Source organism: Pleurodeles waltl, chromosome 5 (assembly GCF_031143425.1).
Source record: "Pleurodeles waltl isolate 20211129_DDA chromosome 5, aPleWal1.hap1.20221129, whole genome shotgun sequence".
Lineage (NCBI taxonomy): Eukaryota > Metazoa > Chordata > Amphibia > Caudata > Salamandridae > Pleurodeles > Pleurodeles waltl.
This window is the reverse complement of record NC_090444.1, coordinates 147,047,471-147,071,133: the sequence shown is the minus strand read 5'-3', so window position 1 is coordinate 147,071,133 and position 23,663 is coordinate 147,047,471. Positions and strand designations below refer to the sequence as shown.

General features: G+C 44.3%; 1 protein-coding gene across 1 annotated transcript in view; it reads left to right on the top strand.

Annotated features, from left to right (window-relative positions):
• Window positions 1-23,409, top strand: part of LBH (LBH regulator of WNT signaling pathway) — a 30,002-nt gene extending 6,593 nt beyond the window's left edge. Inside the window, exon 3 of the mRNA XM_069233816.1 lies at window positions 21,267-23,409. Coding sequence (XP_069089917.1) covers window positions 21,267-21,455 — 189 coding nt within the window. The 3' untranslated portion in view covers window positions 21,456-23,409. The remainder of the gene's footprint in view (window positions 1-21,266) is intronic.
• The last annotated feature ends 254 nt before the right edge of the window (window positions 23,410-23,663 follow it).

Here is a 23,663-nt window from a genome sequence, read left to right as displayed (position 1 = left end):
CCCAATGGGATGGGGGTGAACCTTGTACTTACGTGATTTTTTGTTGTTGTGTATCATTACTTATGAAATACCATGCAAACAGCATGTTCGCTCGGACGCTGGTATGTGCTGGGTGTCAATACACCACATTCCACATCTGATCCGTAGCAAAGGCAGACTTGCTTTCTAATGAAAATCAGTCTTTACGACCATAATCCGCTCCATGACGTAAGTTACACAAGCTGCAGATGTTACAACTGTTTACTGATAGTATCGGATCTCCCAGAGTATTACTGGAGTGTTTGCCACTCCTTCGTGCAGCATCCCTCGAGTACTCTTTGGCATGCGCTCTTGCTGTGGTGCTCACCTTCCTCTGTCATTAGGGAGCTCGGTCTAGTCGTGAACTTTCCCGTGGTCGCCTCATACATGGCGGGGGCTGCTCTCCTGCTCTCCTGCTCGGCTTCCAGGGAACTAATTAGATCCGCTCGCCTGGCGCAATGATTCGTGGGTGAAAGGTTGAAACTGGAGCGGTCATCAGATGTGATGTGGCCACACTGTCGAGCGTGCTGTCACGTGGTCTACACTGTACCAATCATTCAGAGACGCTGTACACCGACCTCAATTTTGTGGAGTCTCGCATCCACAGAAGGGAGACACACTTAAACCATGTTTCTGGCTACTTCAGCGGTGGAGTGAGGGTGAGTGACTATCCAGCAGTATCTCTGCTGCCGCCACCTGTTCTGATGTAATGATTGCTGGCAAATCCCTGGCGTGCCTTCTGGCCGGTTCCCATTTGATGCCTCGATGCGCGGTGTGTAGGAAGTGTTATACATAACATTAGTGTTTCAAACACTGTTTTCGGACACCTACAGTGACTGGACTTTGACAGTCTCATGGTGTTGGTTCCAACCTTGAATACTGATAGCGGTTCTTAATGTTACAAAACAGTGGCTTCCGAAAAGTAACCTTCTTGGGGAATGTTCCTGAACAAAATCGAACAAGAGTCAGCTTCTAAGTGCAGCACCAGGAAAGTGCAGTTATGAGTTGCAGAATAAACCTACTTGTGGCACCAGCAGTCAGAATTGACTGGGCAGTAAATAGCAAGGCGGCCCCTACGGAAGGTATGGGGGTGAGGGTCTGTTTTGCGTTTTCATGAGGTCGTGTGTGGGGTTGCCGGTCAGCCCTGTGTGCAGAACATTATTTCTAGTTCTGGACTTTTATTGAAAGATTAGTACATGCCTTTGAGGCCTGGACAAGGAAGGAGTGACCTCAGGTGCTGCTGAGGATGTGACGTAAAGTGGACTGGAGTGATGACTCTTGTTTTCACTTCTAAGTGTACTCTGGCACTAATCAGTCCTACAAGCACCTACTTTGTGGGGCCAGTTGAAGGACGTTGTTTTTCCTTCTGCCTTTCCTTGTGTAGTACCTCATGCAGCCTGATTTCATGTAGCGCTTAGATCTGCCACCTTCCCCACTAGGTGCTTCATAAGGCTGGCTATACAACTTGATGGGAAGCATTGTGGGCCTTTCAAGCAGACTTGTTACGGAAGAGCTGACTGACCATTCACCTCCATGCATTAAGTACGAAGGGCTCGTAGGGTGCGCCGCTTGTCTTTATATAGCATAGGAAAATGTTTGCACAACCAGGATTGGGTAACGTCTCGGCTCGGGTGACAAGAAGCACTGGCTACTCTAGCAGTTTGGAAGCTGTCATCGGAGCATCGCAGTGGGAGGGACCCCAATGGTGTGCACTCATCTCCACAGTGAGGTGGAATACGCGGCAGTGACTGCTAGCAATGTACCCCATTTGTTTAGTCTTTGGAGACGTGGTCTTGAAGGACACTTTTGACCTACGACTGACCTACTCCTGCAAATGAGTGATTTAAAACAGTTTTTCTACATTTGTAATTATGGTGTAAGTTTGTCAAATGAGCACAAAACCTAAACACATTAGATCTCCCGTGCTTCACTTGTTGTTCACCGGGGATGTGCCAAGAGTTGTCAGGGAAGTAGCATCCAAAAGTGGCCTACACCCCCGGTCTAAACACTTTTCAGGTTTACAAACCTGAAGCCCATTTCTCAGTTAAAATGAGCCATACAAACGGTGCAGAAAGTACAGAACACCAGTCACCAGATTTTCACAGGTAGGGGTGGAGAACGGGTTTAATAATGAAAATATTTTAAAGCAAGACTCTTTATTTATGTATTCATTTTTTTGAATCCATACACTGTGGACTGGTCCTCATAACATTCCTAAGTTTAAGAATTTTTACAAGGTTATATTAAGTGTCCAACATTAGCAATTTAGCTTGTGGAAGTCACAAATTGTGCCTGTTTTAGTCGACCGGACAAATGATCTGCCGGTCATGGCCCTGCATACGAGGATCATATCCTATTAATGGTTTGAATTGGATTTGGTTTAGTTTGAAGGAATTTACAAACTAATTGTTGATTCTCTCATAGTGTAAAGAAGTCTACTTTCCACAACCATATGCTATGTAAGTGGTTCTAGTCTTGTTACCGATCTTACCTATAAAGACATACAGAATAGACCATAGTCTATTTGTGTATCTTTTTTCATTCTTCAAGCTACACCCAAGCGGGTTGAAACCGGTCCTGGGTTGCTTGTTCAGATTAAGGGAGGAACTGTCCGGGCAGTTCAGGTTGGACTGCTCCTACTGGAACAAGGTCAAAACTGATTTGCATATGGCTCGGTTCAGACGGAGGTAGCATGGTTGGCAAACTAATTTGTGGGTTGCAAGCATTCTTCCCGTCTCATTTTATGTGTTTGAAGCTTGGATTTGCCTGATCAAGTAGCTGACTTCGCCTGAATTGTTAGGCCCTCCTTAAATAAAACCAGTCATCTTGCTATAAAAAGTCTTAATAGCTAGCCTCAACAAGTACTTCCATTTAAATAGACCTTTATGAAACCCCATGCGTTATGCCTTTGCATATTGGTGGTTCTTTATCAGAATGTATTGACAGCTATTTTGGTATTCCATCTTAAGCCCCTTCTTGATGAAGAAAAAGCCTGCTGGGATTTGGATACTTTACCAACATGGTACCTTCTGATTTATCTGCACTGTGGCTATGATTTAGAGCCATTCTTATTAGGTGATGGCAGCCATTTTGAATTGCTGTGAGCAGCTCACATCTCCCATGACAGCATTTTTGGTACCAGGGACAGCCTGAATGCATGGGGGTTGGATTCTTACCCACTTTCGCTCCAGAGGGCTGGACAGGCCTTTTACTCCTCTGGGCGTCTTCCTGGTGGGCTGAAGCCAGTGGAGGCAGCGTGTAAGCCCTGGCCACCACCAGTTGTTTCCCAAGCACCAGGAAGTTAAACAGTCGCACGGGGATGTTTCAGGAGTGGGAGGGATATAGTAGATGGTAGAAAGCGGTAGACCATGGTTGGAAAGGGAGTTACAAATGCAAAAACAAGTGATGGACGGAATGCTGAACATTGTCAAACATTCACCCCCAGTCACAGATCTGGGTTTAATCCATCGTTTTTTTGCTGCCCATGCCATTCCAGTTTGGACCCAGCCATATGCAAATCAGTCTTGACCCTGTTCCCTGTGGGAACAGTCCAGCCCGAACTGCTAGGCCAGGTCTTCCCTGGACTGGAAACAAGCATCCCGGGACCGGTTTCGGGGTTTCACCCCTCATCAGCCAGGCTAGCTTGAATCCAGTGGCATGGGAAGCACGGGACCCACGTCTGGGCATACCCTTCCCACATAGGGCGACAAATGCAAAAACAGCAAGTGATGGAGTTACCACAAGGAGACTATGGGGCCAGGGCTGGTTTTGAGCATTTTTACCCGGGCTGCTTTTGGTTCCCCAGTCCGGCCCTGCCACAGCCTTACTAAAATGTGGAAGACGTTGCCTGCTTCACCCGCTGCTGGATTGTGATACATTAGACGCTATGTGCGTCGTTTGGTGTCCCAAGAGCCTGAGCAAAAGGCCTGTTTTTAGTCATGGCCACACTCAGCCTTTCTGCTTATTCTTTGATCACATCAGCAGACAGCATGGCCGCCTTCCAAGTGGGCAGCCCATCTCCCATCCTATTCACAAACCCAGCCAGGCCACTTGATCTGAGTGGGGGCTTTTCACTGTGCGGCCTTTGTTAGTGATTACAGGAGTGTGCGTGTGTTTTTTGGGGTACTTTTTTCCCAGCTGCCAGGTAAGTGGCTGACCTATTGCAAGTGTGCAATTGGACCTTGGGACGGCGCTGTCAGTCTTAATTAGTAATAATCACTGCGCCTAGCAGGTAGCTTTCATCTGTCTGGTGTCTGGTTCCCCCATTTGCATTGCTGAGCTGCCTCCCAGACCATCTCCTTTGCTCTACAGGCGGGGGCTGTGCTGCTGGGGAGCGTGATGGAGAGGGCGCGCTGGATCCTCTCTAGGGCCACTAACATTTTCCGCTCCTGCTGCCAAATCCCCTTTCACTAGAAGTCAGGTTTCGGTCATCTGGCTGGTGGACAAATACAGATCATACTGAAGTTGACGGTTTTCGAGCTGGTATTGCCTTTCAGTTCACCTAGGTGAAATGTGAGCATTGGTTTTCCATCCCGCAGGCTCTGCCTGAAGTGGGCAATGCTTATTAGCGCATTCTTTGTGCTGAGTGGAGCAGCCATTCGGCCTCAGCTGCCCCTCGAACAGGAGGGGTGGACAGTGGCAGAGCTGGTGCATCCTCTGCTAATAGCATCACTGACCTTGGAGTCCATAACTGAGCAGTAAAGCCCGGACATACAGGCAATAATGGCTGTTAATTACTCGCCCCACAATTGTGGACCTAAGTGGCAGGCGACTGGGGGGGGGGGGGGGGTAGTGCTGTGCATGAGCTCACTAGAGCAGTACACTGGAATAACCGAGCCATGGCAAGGGAAGCCTTAGGATGGTCTGGTAAGCTGCCAAGATGCCACTCCGGATGCTGACAATTTGCATGAGTCTATATTCATTTTTTTAACATCCAGACTGATCATCTAGTCTTCACTTAATACTGTGACTATTGGCATCTGAACATAATTGCATTTTTGTGGTTTGGTAATTAAAATGGATGCAGGGGTACCTTTCACAACATGCATTTTGGTAATGGGTCCTGGGTATGTGGATCAGCTTAGAACCCCTTTAGATCTAGGTGAGTCTTTTATACAAACTGAGTCCACTCAAACCCCCAACTTGTCCATGGTAATAGGTGCCAAATTACATTTGAACTCTAAAGGCTGTAATCTGAACTGAAACTGGCATCTCGCAGTATGCACACTGTATTATGAAGGAAAACGGGAGACTAAACATTGAAAATAATGATTCATAAATAAATGCTCAACAGTCCTGTGTAACCATTGGTAGATTAATCTTTTCACATCATCCAGAGAACATGGTCATTCACTCTAGATTGAGACAAAACACTGAAGTTGTATAGCAAGACGCATATAATAACTGTGAAGTACGTTTTCGAAGAAAACTCCTAGGGTAGTGGTTCCCAACCTGTGACCCGGGGGTCCGCAAAGCTTCCTCAGGGGGGCCGCGACTGCTAAGAAAATTAAATATTAACAGATTAGGTTTCCAGCTTTCAGTAATAACTCAGTGGGGGGGCGGTCCCCGATTCCAATATTGATTCAGTGGGGGTCCCCGGGTTCCAGTAATGATAGTGGTCAAAAGGTTGGGAACCACTGACCATACACAATAGTGGTATCCACTGTCTTGGCTGGTACAGTATTGAAACCATCTTCCTCGCAACTCCCAATAGATGAGTGAACATAGTCACAAATGAGGCATCCAGCCCTTTGGTAGGGGCATTAGTCTGAGTTTGCAGAGCGCATAGACTACTAATCATGGATCTGCACCTTTAAACACGATTTAGATCCAGTCCGCTGGACAGAAGCCTACTCTGCATCTGTTCTTCCAGGCGTCCATCCGTTCGCATAGCTGGGGATGCAGGACCAGTGTAGGCCTCAGTTGCTGGTCTCGCAGTGCCCAGTTGACTTGAGAGGGAGTGAAAAGGATGCTGGCGCATTCATTTGTATTATTTCTGACCCCTGGACTCCATAATTAAGCACGATTGCCTGGACATACAGGCTACGATGGCTGTTACAATCCCTATGCCCACCGTTGTGGACTTGGGTGGCAGACCTCTGGGAGGGGTATTGTATCTAAAATGACTAGGGCAGTGGACACTGGAATGACCGGGAGCTGGCAGTCACGGAATGCTTCCTGAGTGGGGCTGTACCAGTAGTTATTGCCTGCAAGGGATGCAAGATGATTGGCTGATAAATTACCAGAGTCACTGTCTGAAGAAAGATGTGAAGCTTTGGCAGATGCTGTTGCAGCTGGCCATAAGAGCACACCAGTCAGAATAGAAGATGAACCTCAAAGTAGTAATCCCTTCGTGGTGTCAAAGCTTGGCCCTCTGTCACTGCCTTCATGGCTCCTCGGACTTCGTAGAAAGGACACTGCCATGGGGTGCCAAGGACCAAATGGGGGACGTGGGGGCTTTGAACGGACATCATACCACGATGCCGCGGATCAGCGGTTCCCTCTGAAGTGTTAGAATTTTCAAGGGGAACACTCCCGTGTAACTTGATTTCAGGGACCTAAACGGACCACTGACATTTGATATTGACTATACTTGTGCGCCCTGGTCTCCAAAATCAGACCCTCCAAGGATGGAGGTACGCAGCGGCACGGGCAGACTCACCACGCCCCTAAACGCATTTCCCTCTAGGATTGGTTAGCTTACTTTTGGGACACTAATAGCGAAATCGTGCCATTTTTTTTTATCTGGCATAATGCCGCTTGTGGTGAAAACAGCACGTGTACTTGCTACGCAGTTTTATCAGCCTCCGAAGGATGGAAGGCTGAGCCTCCCTTTCCTGGTTTTGAGCTAGACCTGCAGAACACTGTTCGCGCCACAGGCTCGAACTGAGTGAGCCTCCTGGCACCTAGTTAAGGAGGGAGTTCAACTTGACTGATGTAAATCGAGTACAACTCCATACAGCCTGCTCCAGGGATGTCGAGGCAGTTTAATTGTATACGATCTCTGCCTAAAGGGAATTACTGGGAAGGCATCTTCCCTCTCCTTATCATAGCTCTCCCCGCCCTCACCCCTCCCCAACCTCCGAGAAGAGTTTGAACACGGAGGCCGGGCTAGGGCGCGTTCACTGTTTCAGCTTGTTTTGCGCTCTGCCGTGATTTAAAAGCATGAGTTAGTGGAAAAAGTTGACCTCGGGGTCGGCCTCCTTGCAGCTGTTCCAGATAACGTTATTGAGACGCCGAGCGAAAGAGCTGAATAACATTTTCTGCAAGGAAATGAATTACTATTTCAATTTGAAAAATTGACTGGCTGTCTTTTCTGCTGCAATCGCGTTGTGTAATCGAGTGATTAGCGGGGCAGTGAGAGGTTTGTTCGGACCTGCTGGGGAGAGGGCGATGGGCGGGGTCTCCGGAAATAATGTTTTTAAACCGAAACCTTGTCGAAGGCCGCACGCCAGTATAGTACCTGCCCTAGTATGCCAACATACTTCGTTTGGGGGCAAACGGGAGTGCTGTCCCACGTGTAAGGAAACAGTCATCCACCTTTTCAACAACACTGAAGTCATGGTCTTGTATTTAACTCGTTGTATTCTGGGAGATGTAGTTACCGTAATTGGACCAAGGTTCTAGATTGCTTTAAAGAATGAAGGACCTCACAGCAATAGTATATTTATCTAGTAACTACTACTAGGGATAGGTTGGGCCCAGCGAGGCATGACTCGCGCACATCAGGACTACATCCAGGGAGCTTGTGCAGGGTTCCACACTTGTGTTTCTCTCAGGAGAAGCGACTTCACACAAGAGGTGGCTTCCCCTAGTAAAAATGAGTACCATGCAGTGGCCATGCAAGGTTTGATTGGAGACACCTGCAGAATTAAATTGATGCCACAAACGATTAGTCGGGCGTGGTCTTAAACACTTAATAGCTTGAGCATTACTTTCTTCCGGAATACCTAGTGCAGGAAAATCTGAGCGCCTAGATGCCTTCAGGAGCCACCTTAGTTCCATCTTATTCCTAGAGGAAGTCAGAGGTGACACCAGCTATGCTGATCGGGAGTAGTTTGCCATGTGGAAATCCGTAAAGATGTCCCTGTGGCCAGGTGCTGAACACCCAACCTTTTTCCCGGCTTTGCCTTGGCCTCTGCAGCTATCTGCGGGTACCCCCTGGTGATTATCCAACCATTGCCAGCAGTTTCAAGTTAATGGGCCTTTTTAAATTTGCCGCTTACTGGAATTCTGGTGAACTGACTTAGAACCACCTTTTTAGTTCCTTGACGGTAGCCTTATATGCTACTGGTCTCTTGTGACTCGTGGCCCCATTTACAGGCACTGGATGCCGTTTTTTGCACTCGCTCTGAGTGGTGGTGTGCAGACATTCTGCATGATTGAAGGTGGGCCTGAAGAGGTGTTGTGGGAAACTTCAAAACACAGTACTCACTAAGGGCCAGATGTAGCAAAGGTTTTTACCCATTCTGTGTCTATGGGAAAAAGTGTTCGTACATATAGCCCTAAGATCGGTGCTAATTTTCCAGTAGACACTGGGAATCTTAAGTGAAGTAACCGAAGGGAATGACTGAAGCACAGTAACGAGTGATCCTGAGGCAGGGTGTGCTTTTGACTGATCTTGTGGGCAGTCTTTAGACCATAGACTTCAGTATTGCAAAGCACCTTCATTAAACTGTTACAGAAGGAACTATAGCGTTTAGACCGTAGATGCTATACTAACATTTGAGATTAGATCTCTCGCTGGGAAGGGCATGAGAATTCTGGTTTCACGATTATATCCTTATTAGACATTTAGTATATTGGCGCGTATTAGTGCAAACTAATAGAAACCTTACCAAGTGTCACTCGGTGTATGTAGCCCACATCAACTCACTGAGTAAACCCTGGACTGCTCCACAGTGCCACGTCAACTAATTTAGATTAAACTTACAGGGGTCCATTGCTCTGTAATTAACATTCCTGCCCATCTTTGGAGGAAAGCTTTTTACTCCAGTATGCCACATAATCTGCACAGGTATTTCGTAGCCGGTTCGTTAACTAGTCTATTTATTTGTGCAGCCCAAGTGAAATCCAGGATGACCTTTTATCACAAGTTTTGTTGCATAATATTGCGGTTAAGGAATAAGCAGGTATTCTGAATTTAGAAGCGTTTGATTTTTATTTGCAGTAGTTTCTTGACCTTCTGATGGTAAAGGTGGCATGCCTTCAATGCTCAACCTCCGTTTTAATTCTTGCTACAGACCACTTCAGCTGTAATGTGAATTGTTACATGTACCACCAATGGAACGAGCTTTTGGTGAACCACTCAGCAATGGCTTTCATATTTCTCATGGTTTGCCATTACTTGGATGGGCTGTTTATTAAGGCAGTGGCACTTAATCAAAGGTTACGTTGTCCCTTTCGTCTCACTCGTTTTTAGTGATGGACATCAAGTAGTCCATTTGTTAGACTGCAGATGCAACTTGGTGTATTGTTTGCATGTGTGTTTCGAATTTACCTCGCACACATTGACCTAATTGCAGATTTGTGGTAGTTTTTGTCTAGGAAGCTGGTGCTGTCTGGAACTCTTATCCTGCAGCAGAAATTGCAAGAATGCATTAGGAAACTGGCAACCAGCCTACTAGGCTGAGGAGCTACTTGCAGCCACAAAACACCACCAGGGTGTGAAGCATCCGCCTGAACACATTGCTTAGAGGAATGTTGCATGGTTGCAAATCCAAAACTATGGAGGAGGGAGGCTCGAAGTGGGCTAAAATACAAAAGCAAATCTGGTAGGTGAAAAGGGTTACTCGATTAAGTGCAGGAATGTAGGACAAGAGAAAGCCAGGTCTCAAAATGCTAAGTAAAGACTGAATGAGGGAGAAATTTACAGTATGACTATAAATAGTTCTTATGGGATAAGGAGGGATTATATAATCACAAGAGGTGTGGGGTAGTAGGAACAGGGGGTAAGACTGGGTTGGTTAAAAGACTAACCCAGTCTTACCCCCTGTTCCTACTACCCCACACCTCTTGTGATTATATAGTTTCTTTTGGGAAGCGGTGTGGGTTAGCCTTGCTTCCCTTGCTCTCTTTCTGTGTATTTATAAGGAGGGATTAATCTGGTAAAGAGATAGGAATTGCAGGATTTAGCCAATACTCTTCTAAAGGCAGAAGCATTAAGGTGTAGACCATTATGGTCAGCATGAACTTGCATGTCATTCCGTGCACGTATGTATGTTTGCCTGTAATGTTGCTGTGTGTCTGTGTTCTGTTTGCATCTAGTGTGGTTGGTCTTAACAAACCTATTGCTTTTGTTGCTTGTTAGAAGATGCCTCCACTACAGAAGTTGAAGGTTTGTTTGCCGGCTTCCTGGATGACTTGTTTGACTTCAGGATGTGTATTAGAACTATGCATCGATCGAGGCACTTCCATGTTATAGGTTGAAGGAATGATTGGTTGGCGTGTTTTTTTTGTTTTTGTTTTTTTTTGTGGTCCGATCATTGGCATCTGTTAATCAACCTTTTTGACAACATTCAGTAACTGACTTTCTGCCAAACATTTACTAGTGGTAGTTTTCTTCATTTTTTTTTTTTATACAGTTTACTCTTCAGGTGTATATGGCAGTCATTTACCAGAACAGTACAACCGCATTAGAACTTCAATTAAAATCTGTGCGAAGATTTCTTGTCATTTAATCCCTTTGCAATGCACAGGTCACCCTTTTTATACTGGCACTGCTGGTGTGTGGCTATTCACACATATATGATAAACCACATAATGTGACAATGATCAATCCAAAATGGTTGTATGGTTTCCCTTTTTGATGAAACGAGTATTACCTCCTTGTCTGCTCATTCCAGTCCATGCAGCCGACTGGAACCAGTTGGCTTCTTTTGCATACAGTCCTATGCTCTCCTTCCCTGTAGCATGACTTTTCACCTATTAAAACCTGGTTTGTCGTACTCATAAGATCTATGGTGGGCAGTTTTGACGACTCCCTTAGTTAAGTTTCTTAACATCTAAAGGGTGCATAATGCATTGTACAAAGCGGGGGGGGGATTCTGTTGTGTTTGTACAGTGCTGCATAACCCTGATGTCAGATTACCTTCAGTGGATGGATAGCACGCTACTTTGTAAGTTTGGTTGGAAGAGCCTGTTCATACTGTACTGTGACTGTTTGATCAGACGTAGTGACCAGAGTTGCTCTTGTGTCACATGAAGCCGTGCTTGTGTGGAGCTAGAGGAGTTGACTTCTCTGGAGATAACTAGCGTTGCTTTACATGAGGCCAGTTCTGAGTTGTGCATATTTGTGGTCAGCATGTGCTATAACCAATGCTTGATCTGATCGGTGGTCCAGAGGTCCAGTTTACTGGTGTGGAATATTCCTCAGACCATCCTCGACACTCTAAACCACCCCCACGTAACTGGCTTCATGCATGTTGGTGGGATCAGTTTGTCCACATTCGTGCTCTTCTGACACCCCTCAAGAAGGCAATAATAAGCCTGTGATTTAGCAGTTAAAGGGAAACGTGTGAAGGTCCATAATAGAATAGCCTCGCGAGGGTATAATGTGGACTGGTGAGAGGTGCATGACTGATACCTGGTTAACAATAGATGTAACATCACCGTCACCTCTTGGAATTTATTAAAACTTGTAATCCGAGTTTTCAGAAAAACAGGATTACAAGCTCTAATACTGGGAGGAATTGGACGCAACATGTAGGGCCGGATATTTTTAGTTTCTGTGGAAGACTCTCAGAAAGGAGCCGACCACTGAGCATTATTTGAGTCTACCTGGCTCTCTCTTTCCAGAAATCTACATATGAACTGTGGGATCAGGGTATAGCGCATTTGTCAGAGTTCAATTGCAAGCATCCCAACGAAGCCAGACTGAGATGGGAACTCAAAAATGTACTTGAGTATAGCCATGCTAATAGGATTCTCAGCCCTGGTGGAGTACCTGTTTAGCTCTAAAAATATAAACGTTTTCTTTGGGTCCTGTTGACAAATCTTTATTGCAGTTTTCAGTACAGTCGTCCACCTGACTGGGCCTGTCCGTTAACCAGACAGGAATGCACCAAACAAATTCTAGCAATTGGCGCACAATGTTCTTCCTCGATATATTAAAGTCCTTGGAGCAATATTTCTGGTGAGGTTACTGGAATCGCCACCCTGGGCAGGAATTCTCAAAGGTTCCGCTGTTTTTTTATGAGGTCTTGAGAATATAAGAACAGTGCATTAACTTGCATCTTATGAAGGGGAAACATGTCAAGATCAAAAAAGGTGGAGGGAATTAGTTTGACTTAAATGGACTTGTGTAGTGGATTGATTGGGTAGACTGCTCCATGTTCAGGATAGGGGATGAAGAAAGGTTGCTAGTGCTATTACAAAGACTTCATTGACCTCTAAGGTCTAAAGTCTGTTAGGCAACAGGTGGGATGTATTGCCCTATGAGTTTGGTTAACGGGTTCACTAAATAGGTGACCTTCCACATTGTATAACTAGGTTATTTCCTTTCATGTAGCCCCCACTCACCCACCCGAACAAAATACATATCTGAATAGTCCCCTTCTGCAGTATGTCGATAACCTAGCCCTCCTATTTAGAACCAAGCCTGCCCCAGACAATTTGGTAACTAAATGTTAATGTCATGGAAACTCTTTGGCTGAAAACTAATGTTCTTCAATAAACATGTCTATTGGTCTGAAAAATATGAAAACTACAGTTAAGGTGAGTGGTGTTTTGATGGAGGGTTACTTTTTCATACTTTGTCATTTTGATGTAAAATGTGATTGATGCACCCTGGTGTCTACAAAGACCACTAAGTTCACAAAAAACATGAAAGGCAACATTTCAAGGTTTTGCTAGAACTAAGCGGGGAGGGGATCGCATCTTCTGCCCTATAGGGCAAATATCTTTTCACTAACTTCCTATCTCTCTGGTGCCTGGATATGCTAAAATGAATTAATTACTGATTCACTGAAATGATTACACTGGTCTCCTAGCCTGCTCCTGTTCAGCCCCAACCTTTTACGTAAATCAGGTTTCTGGTATCCAGAAGATGAAATGAAATGTCTCTCCCTAGACCTGTGGGTGTTTGTGATCTTAATGATTTGCAGAGTTTACCAGGCTGATTCTAGCATGCTCTTTGGAATGAACCCTTCCACCTCTCTTATTTGATTACTCTACGTGCAGTCAAAACTAGGTGAAAGTGGCTGCAATGAAACATGCTGCCTATTGGAGGGGATGCTACCTCCCTCTTGTAAGGATTGCTCAATAGTTCTAAGTTTTGCCTTCCTGATGGCTCAATCTGCCTGGTTGCAAAATAATCACTGTTGAGTTAATGGGCTTACAACTTCTGTCCTTGCTTACCACTGGTATAGTTTATCACTTATTTGCTTGTTTCTTATTCAGTGCCTTGCAGTCATCTTGTTTTTCTCCTCTGGACCCTAGCCTCTTTATGTTCTTCTAATAGCCTGACTTGTATCCTTGCATTGCCTACATTCAGGGAACTTTTTTTCTTTCATTTATCCGCAAGTCCATGTGTTTTCTATGTCCCTCCCACGTGTGCTGTCCCCCCGAATTCCTCAGTTAGTGGTTTGTGTTGCAAAACTGCCCCAGCTCATATGTTGCTCCGCCCCGCTTATTATTTTTGGGATTGCACTTGCCAACCCCCTCCTCCCAGCAAGGTCCTCTGTTGCTCCCACTTTAAATGTTTTCTTTTTTCAACACCCTCGTCTGTATCTTTTCCATTACTCTAGTGAGCCCCTCTCCCCAAACCTTGACTGCTCCTCTCGCCCCCTTTTCCCCCACCCTGGCATCTTCCTACCCATTTCTTCCCTTTCCATCCTGTTAGTATTTTTGCTGTCTTGGGAGGTCCGGCCCTCTACTTTGCTACCAGGTTGCACCTTACTTCAAACACTCTTTCTAAAAAAATTCTTACATTTTTATCATTTGGCATTCCAAGATTCCCATCTGGGAACATAAAATAATTGTGTAAAGGGTGAAATTGAGAGACTTGGAAGCACAAAGCTGCTCAGTCTGTTTTCTGTTTCTTTGAGAAGCTGCCAGGCCAAGCTGTGCCCGCAGTAAGGAGCAGTATGAGGTCTGATAATTCACTGTGTGCTCGGTAATGAGTTACTGTGTTTTCAACAGTAGAAGGTGTTTGCGGAGTGACGGTACCTGGGGGAGAATGGCTTTAACCCACTAACCCCCTATCCTCCTCCCCTTGGCTTGTTGCAGGCAGTGGTTCTTGCTCATACACATATCAAGGAGGAAGTGGGGCATCTTTCACTTGGATGAGGTGCATTTGTCAGCTTGGGAATGCCTTTTACTTGATGGCATTGAGGGAACTGCTAGCTCGGATGTGGAATGAACAGCCACCGTGTGGTTGAACGTACTTTGTTTTTTTTGGGGGGTGAACAGGAAAGTGCCTTTAAGGTTCTCCTGGGTGGCAGTAATTCTTTTGGGGGAACGGAGAGTCTGGTGTGGGCACATCCACCCCTCGGGAGTGTTGGGAAGGGGAGGCCTCTGGGGAAGGGAAGAGTATTTTTGAGGTGGTGGAGAAAGGCACATGAGTGCTTTTGGTGAAGATGATTTGGGTTGGGTGAGTTTGAAGTTGAAGGAAGGGTTGTGAAGCTGACAGAATGACCTTGCTGGTTCTGGGGAGTTTCAGGGCATGTTACACAAGTTGGGGCCTTTAAGGGAGATGGATGTCAGGTTTTGGATGAAGTATTGGTGAGGTTGTCAACTGTACGTTGTAAAACTTGTCCTAATAAAGTGGCCTTTTCTGCTCACAGGCCTGGGGTTGTCTTATTGCACGATGAGGCTTTGTGCTCACTCAGCATTTGGCTGTATTAAAGCAAGGCTGTTAAATTTTTAGGTTGTCACCACAACTGCAGTGGTCAGACAGCAAGTGATATGGTGCTTGACTTAGTGCCCACAAGACAATATTAGTGTTATATTTTCTGCATTTCATAGCACACTTTTCCATTATGTAGCATGGATTGTGGTTTTTAACAATTTTACCATGCACTGTTGAAGGACTGTCAGGCTGCTTATTCAGGCAGTGCAGCCAGAATCAGCAGATCATGAGGAATCAAAAAACATGATATAGACATTTTACCTCTGTCCTCAAACTAAAGCACTGCTGATGAACTGGGAGCGTGTTAAGCCCCTAAGGATTTTGTTGCACCATATCAAGACTTGGTCAACATGTAAACCAGATATCAACTAACATTTCAGAGTTAAATGTAAAGCACATTTGGCTTCACAATAAGGACTGGTGAGTATTATAGTGAAAATCAAAAGGGTTTATTTGAAAACTAAAGGCACTTACAGGAAGTAAAATTAAAATGGCAAAGTGTCAGTAATTGTCATATAAAACGTGAAGCTCAGAATAAAATGTTAATTATAAAATGGCAGAGCAGAGTATAACTCAGCTCAGTAAATAAGCCATAAATCTGATATCAGATCAACAGCCCTACCTTCTAAAGATCAGGGGAGAGAGCCAAACACCCTCTGGGTGAAATATAATCCCGTTCATACGATGGGTGTGAATGTGTAAAGTCCTAGAAATTCCACCCAATCTTGTTTAAGAAAAATACATTTTAAAATCATACCTCACCCATGTCCCACAGAATTATAATAGGTGGGTCCCATCCCCGGTGCTCCTGACGCACAGTTCAAATTCTGCCACAAATCAAGGCTATTTTCTCATGGAGATCGCATCATGATCCCAATAGGCGAGACCTTGGGAAAGCATTCACTATGCAAACACAGCATGAAAACAAAGGTTGAGAACAAAATGCAAGAATGACACTGTGTTGAAAACATGGTCTACAAAATCTTTTCTACACTGGGTGCACAACTTTAAAAGGACAAAGATGACTGCAACAGGCAGCAGAAACATTGATATCTAGGCCTACATTATGCATGTTAAAATAAAAGGCTTCTCAGTAGAATATCTCAAATTCAGTATGTTATTCACACAGCGTTAATACAGCTATGCTTTTCTTTAATAAAGCACATGTAAATAGCATGGTCTTTGTGGTATAGAAGCTCGAGGCAGGATTCAGTAGATGTACTGTAAGCGATGGCCACTTTGAACATTATATTATGCAGATTTACATAGAATGTTTTTGCATTGAATGGCAAACCACGAGGCAGTGTTTAGCCAAGACCTTTTGGTTGTATCAGTGTGCATCTATAGCTTTCAACCACCTCTTCATCCATTTGTCTCACTCACATTTAAAAAAAAAAAATGTTTAAGCCCAATACAGCATGGGGCAGTGGGTCAGCCTACTTCGTCCTCTGATTAACCTCACTGAGTGACTGCATTTTGCACTTTCACAATTAGCACATCACCACCCAAGGTGTGAGCACAGGCCACGTTCCACGTTTTATCAGTCCTGTGCCCTGCCATGCTATTGTAAGTTCCTCTTGAAGTGTCCTTTGTTTATCTGACTGGTGGTATTTCACAGCATAAGACTGCTTCCATTCGAAACAGTTGGGTATCAGTCTCTTCTGTGCCTGCAGCACACAAACCGAAAGCTTCAATATTATACATATGCGTTCATAAGGAGAATTGTTCAGAAAACATTTATTCTGGACTCGGTTTACCAATGGTTCTTTAAAAAAAACTTTGCCCATGAAGAAAATCAGCCTTTATTGTGATAAAGTTGCAGCACTTGAAACACTCTTGTGAATTTGCTTCTTTTCTTCCTGCTTTTTCAGTCTGTTTTTCTGTTCATTTTTTCCTTGCTCCCTTCTGCCTCTGTTATTCATTTATTGGTTCTTGCTTTATATTCTTCTCGCCTGGCAGCCGGTGGCAGAACTATTGGCTTTTTCAGGTCTGCTAGCCAAGACCTTTCGAGTTCACTAAATGTGTATGACTTACTCGTAGGGGTTTGCAGCCACACTTCATTCATTTTGTCTGTGGCTTTCATTCACATTTTTCTACACCCTACTTAAGCACCCAAGGGCAGAGCGTCGACCCACTTCAGCCAATGGCTGATTTAACTGAGTTACCGCATGCTGCTGTTTCACAAGGAGCACATGCACACAAAGTAGTCCAGTCAGAGTTGGGAGGCACTGTGGTCATGTGTGTTTTTGTTTTTTTAAGACCAGAAAACATCGTTTTCAGATTAGCGAGCACTCAGCTTCTTGAACAATAGTTTTGCCAAAACCGTCACAAATCAAGAATTGACAGATGGCAAGCTGAAAACAGACTCATTGGCTTTGCCAGGGTTTAACGTTATTTGTTAACCTGTCCACCCTTCCTAGAATCCACACATCGGTTACTTTCGCTAAAAATCCTGTTTAACAAGGGTTAAAATGTGGGTACACTAAAGGCTACCCAAGTCCTGGACAAACAATCCCAGAAGTCGCCGGAACCTTGCATCCCACGGAACAGACTGATGTAACACATGCACTCTATAATATAATTAAAACATCCACAATGCAGGGGGGAGGCCAGGCAGGGTAAGGTTAATGAAGCAAAGCTAGAGCTGTGATAGAATCTAACACTAGTTCCTGGGAATGAGGCTGCAATAACTTAACCACCATTCTCTTGGCACTCGACTAACATTGCTTACTAACCTTTAATGGCACAATGGAAAGCCAGATCTGTTGCATCCAGTTTTATACCATTTGCCTGCTTTGTAAATATTCATTTTCCTTATATCTTTCACTGATATTTTAATTATACGTGACTGCATTTCATTCGCCATCCTAATTTACCTCATTTGTTCAGAAAACCCCTTCAGAATCACATTTAGCTCAATTTTCCACGTTACCAATAATTAGTGGGCTCTAACATTGGGCTTTGGGGTCAGCTAATTGCTCATGATTGGTTGGTTTTCACATCTCTCAATTGCTTTCCTTATAATATAAATAGCTTTTCTTCAGTTTCTAGTTTGTCCCTCACTTGAGCATTTCTTCTTTATTATCTTTAAGTGAATGAGTTCTTTCCTTCCAGAGCTTACATTCAGGGAACAAGTTATTGGTACTCCAGGGGAGGTCATGTATGTGCTTGCTCTTGTAGTGCTTCATGTTTGTGTCCCTGCTACACCCATGCTTTCCTAGCTGTTCCCGGTTTGTCCATTGGTTTCTCTTACTCTCCATCCCACTCAGCTAGGGACTGGTACTTTACTGAAATGCCATGATAAGATGTTAATAGCCTTCTCATTTTGGTTCACACATTGTATGCCATACAGGTAATTTAAAAAATATATAAACAGTATGGAAAAATTGCAAATCTTGTCCAGACAACAGTGCAAATTGTGTTGCATATAAATTTGCCACTGTCAGAAATAGGGTTATTAATTTGGAAGATCAAGCACCACCACCAACTTGATAAATCCACTCTGGTCTGAATAAAACAGTTTGGAGATAATCTATGCTCAACCCCTGGTAACCATGGCACAAGCAGCAGGCAACCCCCTGACAAGTGTGTGCTAAGTTCAAGAAGTAACAGTTTTAAAGTACAATAAAATTCCCAAACCAATTTAGAAAATAAGACAAAGCTCATAGCTTAAGGAGAAACTTGTTAGATGGTTAGTTTTTAGGCAAAAAGCACCTACAACAGTTTGCAGTGGTTAAAGTCAACCACTTTAGAGCAGAACTCGGATACAGTAGGTGGGGTTCATGGTCAGATTTTATTTTCAGACGTAGGGCATGACTAGGAGTTTGGTGGTCCATGGACTGCCGTACCTATGATGGCGGTCTGATCACCAGATTAGGATGCTGGCGATTGGACCGCCACAAGACCACTGCCAGGATCATGGATCCCAACACATTGGTGGTGGTGCAAGTCATGGTTAAGCACGACTGTGCTGATGTCGGCACGGCAGTGCGTGCTGATCATGACTTGCCTTTCCATGAAAAAGACCCTGCCATGAAAAGGCCAGCAGAAAGGCAGAGATAGGGCCACAGGGGGTCCATGTCATGGAGAGTGCAGATGCTGTCATGTCAGCACACTCTGAATGCGCACTTCCGGCAGCACCAACAATGAGGTGGCATTGGCCTCGGCTCTCCTTGAGGGCCAATGCTGCTGCACTGTTTCCACCGACCAGACCGGCAGGGAGGTCATCATATGGCGGTCTGGCCTCCAGTTTGGTGGTCAGACTGTCAAACTCCTAATTAGGCTCTTGGTTTTACACTACTGGGAAAGCTTCTTCTGGTCAGCCCTAGGTCTGTCAAGCCAGATCTCCTGCAGGGTCTAGCCCTCGTTAGTCATCTGGGCTGTCTTTGAGGCAGAAGTCCTTCTGCTTTTGTGTCCGTGAAGCAGTTAAACTGGCAGCCAACCCCTTAACTCTTGGAGAGCAGTTCCAGTCCCTGGGTGCCAGCAGGCTTCAGTAGTCCTTGAGTGACTCCTTTTCTGGCTTCTGCTGGAAGGATTCTTCTACCAAGGCTTTCTTTAGCTGGAGCCTTCATGTCCAGGAGTGTTCTTAGAATGTAAATGGAAGTCAGTTATCATATACACTAGCCAATAATTGAATAATTGGTGATCCTACTGGTGATTCTACTGCCCAATCCTAACTAGGTTTAGTCCTGCTACCTCGTTTTGCAGCACTTTTTCTTATTATAAAATTACCTAGGAGCCTTCCTTACCTGACAAGTTCCCTCCTACTGTACCTGGCACCTAACTGTCTAGATGGTCCTGGTGATGGAGGAAGCCCTCTTTGTCCTGCTAAAACTCAAATCCTTGTTAAGTGGCTACCAATTGGTCTTTTCTTGTCTCAGAGGCCAGCCATCGTCCCCTGAGCCAGGTCTTAAAGGCTCTGAGCCAAAATGTTTCAGCTCTGGAAGTGATAGGTGATAGAAATGGTTTTCCCCTTGCTGTGGCTGGGGGTGGTCAGGCTGTCTAGGATGTTCTTGGGAATGAATAGGAGACACCCTCCCAGGTTTCTTCAAGTGAAGAGGTAGAGCTAAAGATGCTCTGTTCTGTCAGCTGTTCTGTCCACTCCATATAGTTAATCCTGACTAAGTGGCTAGTAGTTCTGGACGTGAGGAGTGGCAGAACTGGTTTTAAGCTAGTTTTGGCACAGACAACCCAAAATACGTTTTTTATAAGGCCACTTTCTGCTCGTTATCAAGTCTTATTTCACCATTAAATCAGATTGTAAATACTAAGCAGGAAGTAACTTTAGAGCATTGTGGTAGGCCTTTCACAAGGAAGATGCAAAATAAAGATTTTAATCCCACCCAGGGCTGTTAGAGAAAGGTATAGCCAGGTCTACAGTGGTAAAGCTTTTGGCCTTCATTTTACTCTGAGGGCCCACTAACCCCCAATTCATAACTTGTCCTGTTTTTGTGTGTTAGCATCCTGTCTTGAGGGCTTGCAAGGAATTTTTCTATATGGCAAAGGCAGTTTTCCTGGACTGTCTTGTGACTGCATTTAATTTTCAATGCCATATGCATACTTATGCAGTATTTAGTTAAATAGACTAAATGGGGAGTACCAATGTATAGCATGGATTTAGATGCGAAGCACAGACTTTACTACTCTTTCGCAGTGGTAACGTGCAGAGTCCCATTGCCAGCAAAATAAGGTTCGGAAATGGCAAAATCTGGCGTGGCCATGCAGAAACAGTGGATTTGCAGCAGCAACTTTTTCTCAATGGTGTACAGTTTCTCTACATATGGTCACCGTAATGTTCTGATGCTTTGTATTGCCTTCACTGGCTCTATTGGTGCCAATTTACACTTCTTGCCCTCTGGCTTTTGTTTACTTGTGCTTGGTTTGATTTTTCTTTCTTAGTCTAGTCTGCCCTACATGCACTTTACCTTACAGTAAAAAAAATCTCGAAGCCAGTTCTGTTCTTTACCTCTGTAGAATCGTCTGTTTATTACTTACAAATTACCCTTTCACAGATTACGTATGCCAACTAGGTCGACTTGCAGTGATACCGAGGTTAGTTTGACCTTCGCCATGCCTCTTAAGGCTTAGCCCAGCGTTTTTGATGTGGAGCCCTCCTGCAGATCCGTTCTGTGGTGTTTTCATTACTATTTATAATCATCTTTTTCCCCTGTTCCAGTTTCCCACTTTACCCGCTACATCACATCTTTTCCTGTTTTTGCCAGTTAGTCTGCCAATATTTGCTAGTTAACAAAACTTATTTTTAAACCCATTTACCTAAAGTGTATTTGATTGCAGTCTCTAAATTACGTGATTTACCTGCACTATTCTGCAAAATAATGTAAGAACTTAATCTGTTGCGTCTGTTTCAGCTGTTGAAGTTGTGTTCTTTTCTTTCTCGTAGATCTTTCCAGATCCAACAGATTTTGACCGCTATTGCAAACTGAAGGACCGCCTGCCCTCCATTGTGGTGGAGCCCACTGATGGAGATGTGGAGAGTGGGGAGCTCAGGTGGCCCCCAGAGGAGTTTGTGGTTGAGGAGGAGAAGGAACAGAACCACGAAGACACAAACCAGCAAGGGGAGGAGCAGTGAATGGGATGCTCTAGGAGCGATCACTCAGCGTTATCATCTTGAGGGAGAAGACTCGTATGGCCTGAATTAGATTAAACGGCAAATCCAGTTTGCGATGGAGGTTTTTGTTTTTCTTTCATCCTAGTGAAAACCTAAAGCCCTCAACATGCCAAGCCCTGTATTCAGAGGAATCAGCTAGAAATGTTTGCTGTTTTAGGTGGTTATGACTAGGAGTGTTTTCCCCTAAGACCACAGAAACCAGAGAAATTGGTGCCGAACTTGAAAAAGGACACTCTACGTTCAACAAATTGACATTGTGCAAAGCTGAAGCCTTGTCTACATATGCTTTTCTTCCCTTAAAACTTATGAAGTTACAAATAAGTTTTAAAACGGGATACAGCGCCTAGGGCTGTTAAAGTTGAGATCAAAGTATGGAATTTAGCTGGAGAATGTCACCACGAGCATTTATGCAACCATAAAGCAAGTGTGTTCTGATGTGGAGTAACAAACATACTCATGAAATGTGCAAGTCCCTTATCTTTAAACTGTCATGCAACTCGCGTAATTTTAGCACTTTGTGAGGGGGTGGGTTTCCTTGGTTATGTGGCCCGACAGCAGGGTCATGTACCTATATGGTAACTGTATCCTGCTTTTTTTTTTTTTTTTCCTCGGCCTAGGAACAAGCAGCCTTTCAAGAATGCAAATGAGGGGTGTGGAGTGAGTTGTCCCTGATGCTAATTTTGAATTGTGCAATAAGTAAATAGAGGTGATGGTTTGCAAAGTGTCTGGGACAAGAGCGTCCCATGGGGTGCATGGAAACTTGGTAACCCAGTATTATGAGGGAAGCACCAGCTCCTGCTTCTGAGACCAGTATTAACTGTTTGGTTCATGGCCTGTGGGCGGTATGCTGTTGGGAGTCTGTCTTCCCTTTTTAAATGTATACAGACATGTTGTAACAATATTTGGCGCAACCCCCTTTGGTTTTTATTTCCTCTCTCCTGAATGGCCTCTAGCTTCAGCACTGGTTTTGAGTAGACCTTTGTTCGCCAAACTAAGCACCACTTCTCTCCTTTAAATTACCTTTCTGACCAGGTAAAAAGGGAAATGTGCACATGTGAGGAACGGTGGAGGATATATAGAATTGTGAAACAACCTTTGTCATTTCTTCCGGTTTTTCAAACATTGTGTATGTGTTTTAGGATTGATACCTCATGAGTGTTAAAATGCTGTTTCGGTAGCGGGCAGTGGGGAACGAGTTGCTTGCATATCAGATGGTCCCGATTTATGTTCTTGTCTGTCTGTAACATATTAGCAATAAATCCAGTTGTGTTGCAGTTTCCAACTCAAGGAGCAGTAAGCCAGTTCTTGTGAATATTGTTGCTTGTGACTAGACTGTTTTGAACAGTAAAGCTGATTGTTTGCCATGGACGTCACACTGAATCCGTTCAGTATTTCTTGGTGTATAGTCTGTATATTTTTTGTGGCATCATTGAGATGCGGTTATAGGATGTTATCCCTTTGTGGAGTGTCCTTGTCACATCAAGGAATGGAACATGCTCCTGAATCACATAATTGATTGGCTCATTCCATTGTGATGTGTTTCGTCTACTGATTCGTCAGCTGATTTGCTTGCCAGAGAAGATGGACATTTGAAACCTTTCCAATTACATGAAGCAAAAGGAAGTCTACCACGCCCCTTCCTACTCTGTTGGATGTTCAAATTCCAAAGGGAACACTGTCCAATCCCTTAAGGATTTCTGTATACTCGTCTGCATCCTTTGGACGTTATTCGTGTATTTCTTGTTAATGTATCGGAGAACAAAAAGCACTCAAGTAAAATCTGTTGTACTATACATTATATATACTATATTTCTGTAATTCTTATTTGAGGCTCAGGGAGAAGCTAGAATTTTTTTCAAAACTTTTTTTTGTCACTGTGACAGTTGTAAATAAACCTTTGAAATGCTTTCCAAAACCGTGGTAGTTATTGAGTATATACAACTTTTCTGGTTCCCTCTGGCAAAATGGCTCTCAATTTAATGGACTCAGCAAATCCCATAAGGCATCACCTCAATGCTATGAAGTGGGAATGTTTGCTGTACCCATATAGGCATTTGAAAGGGTCCATGAAGCACCGTAAAATGAAAATTAAATTGAAGATAATTTTTACTAGATAATGTGCTACTCACACCTACCCAGGTTTCGGAGCTTACGTTGTGCATGGAGATT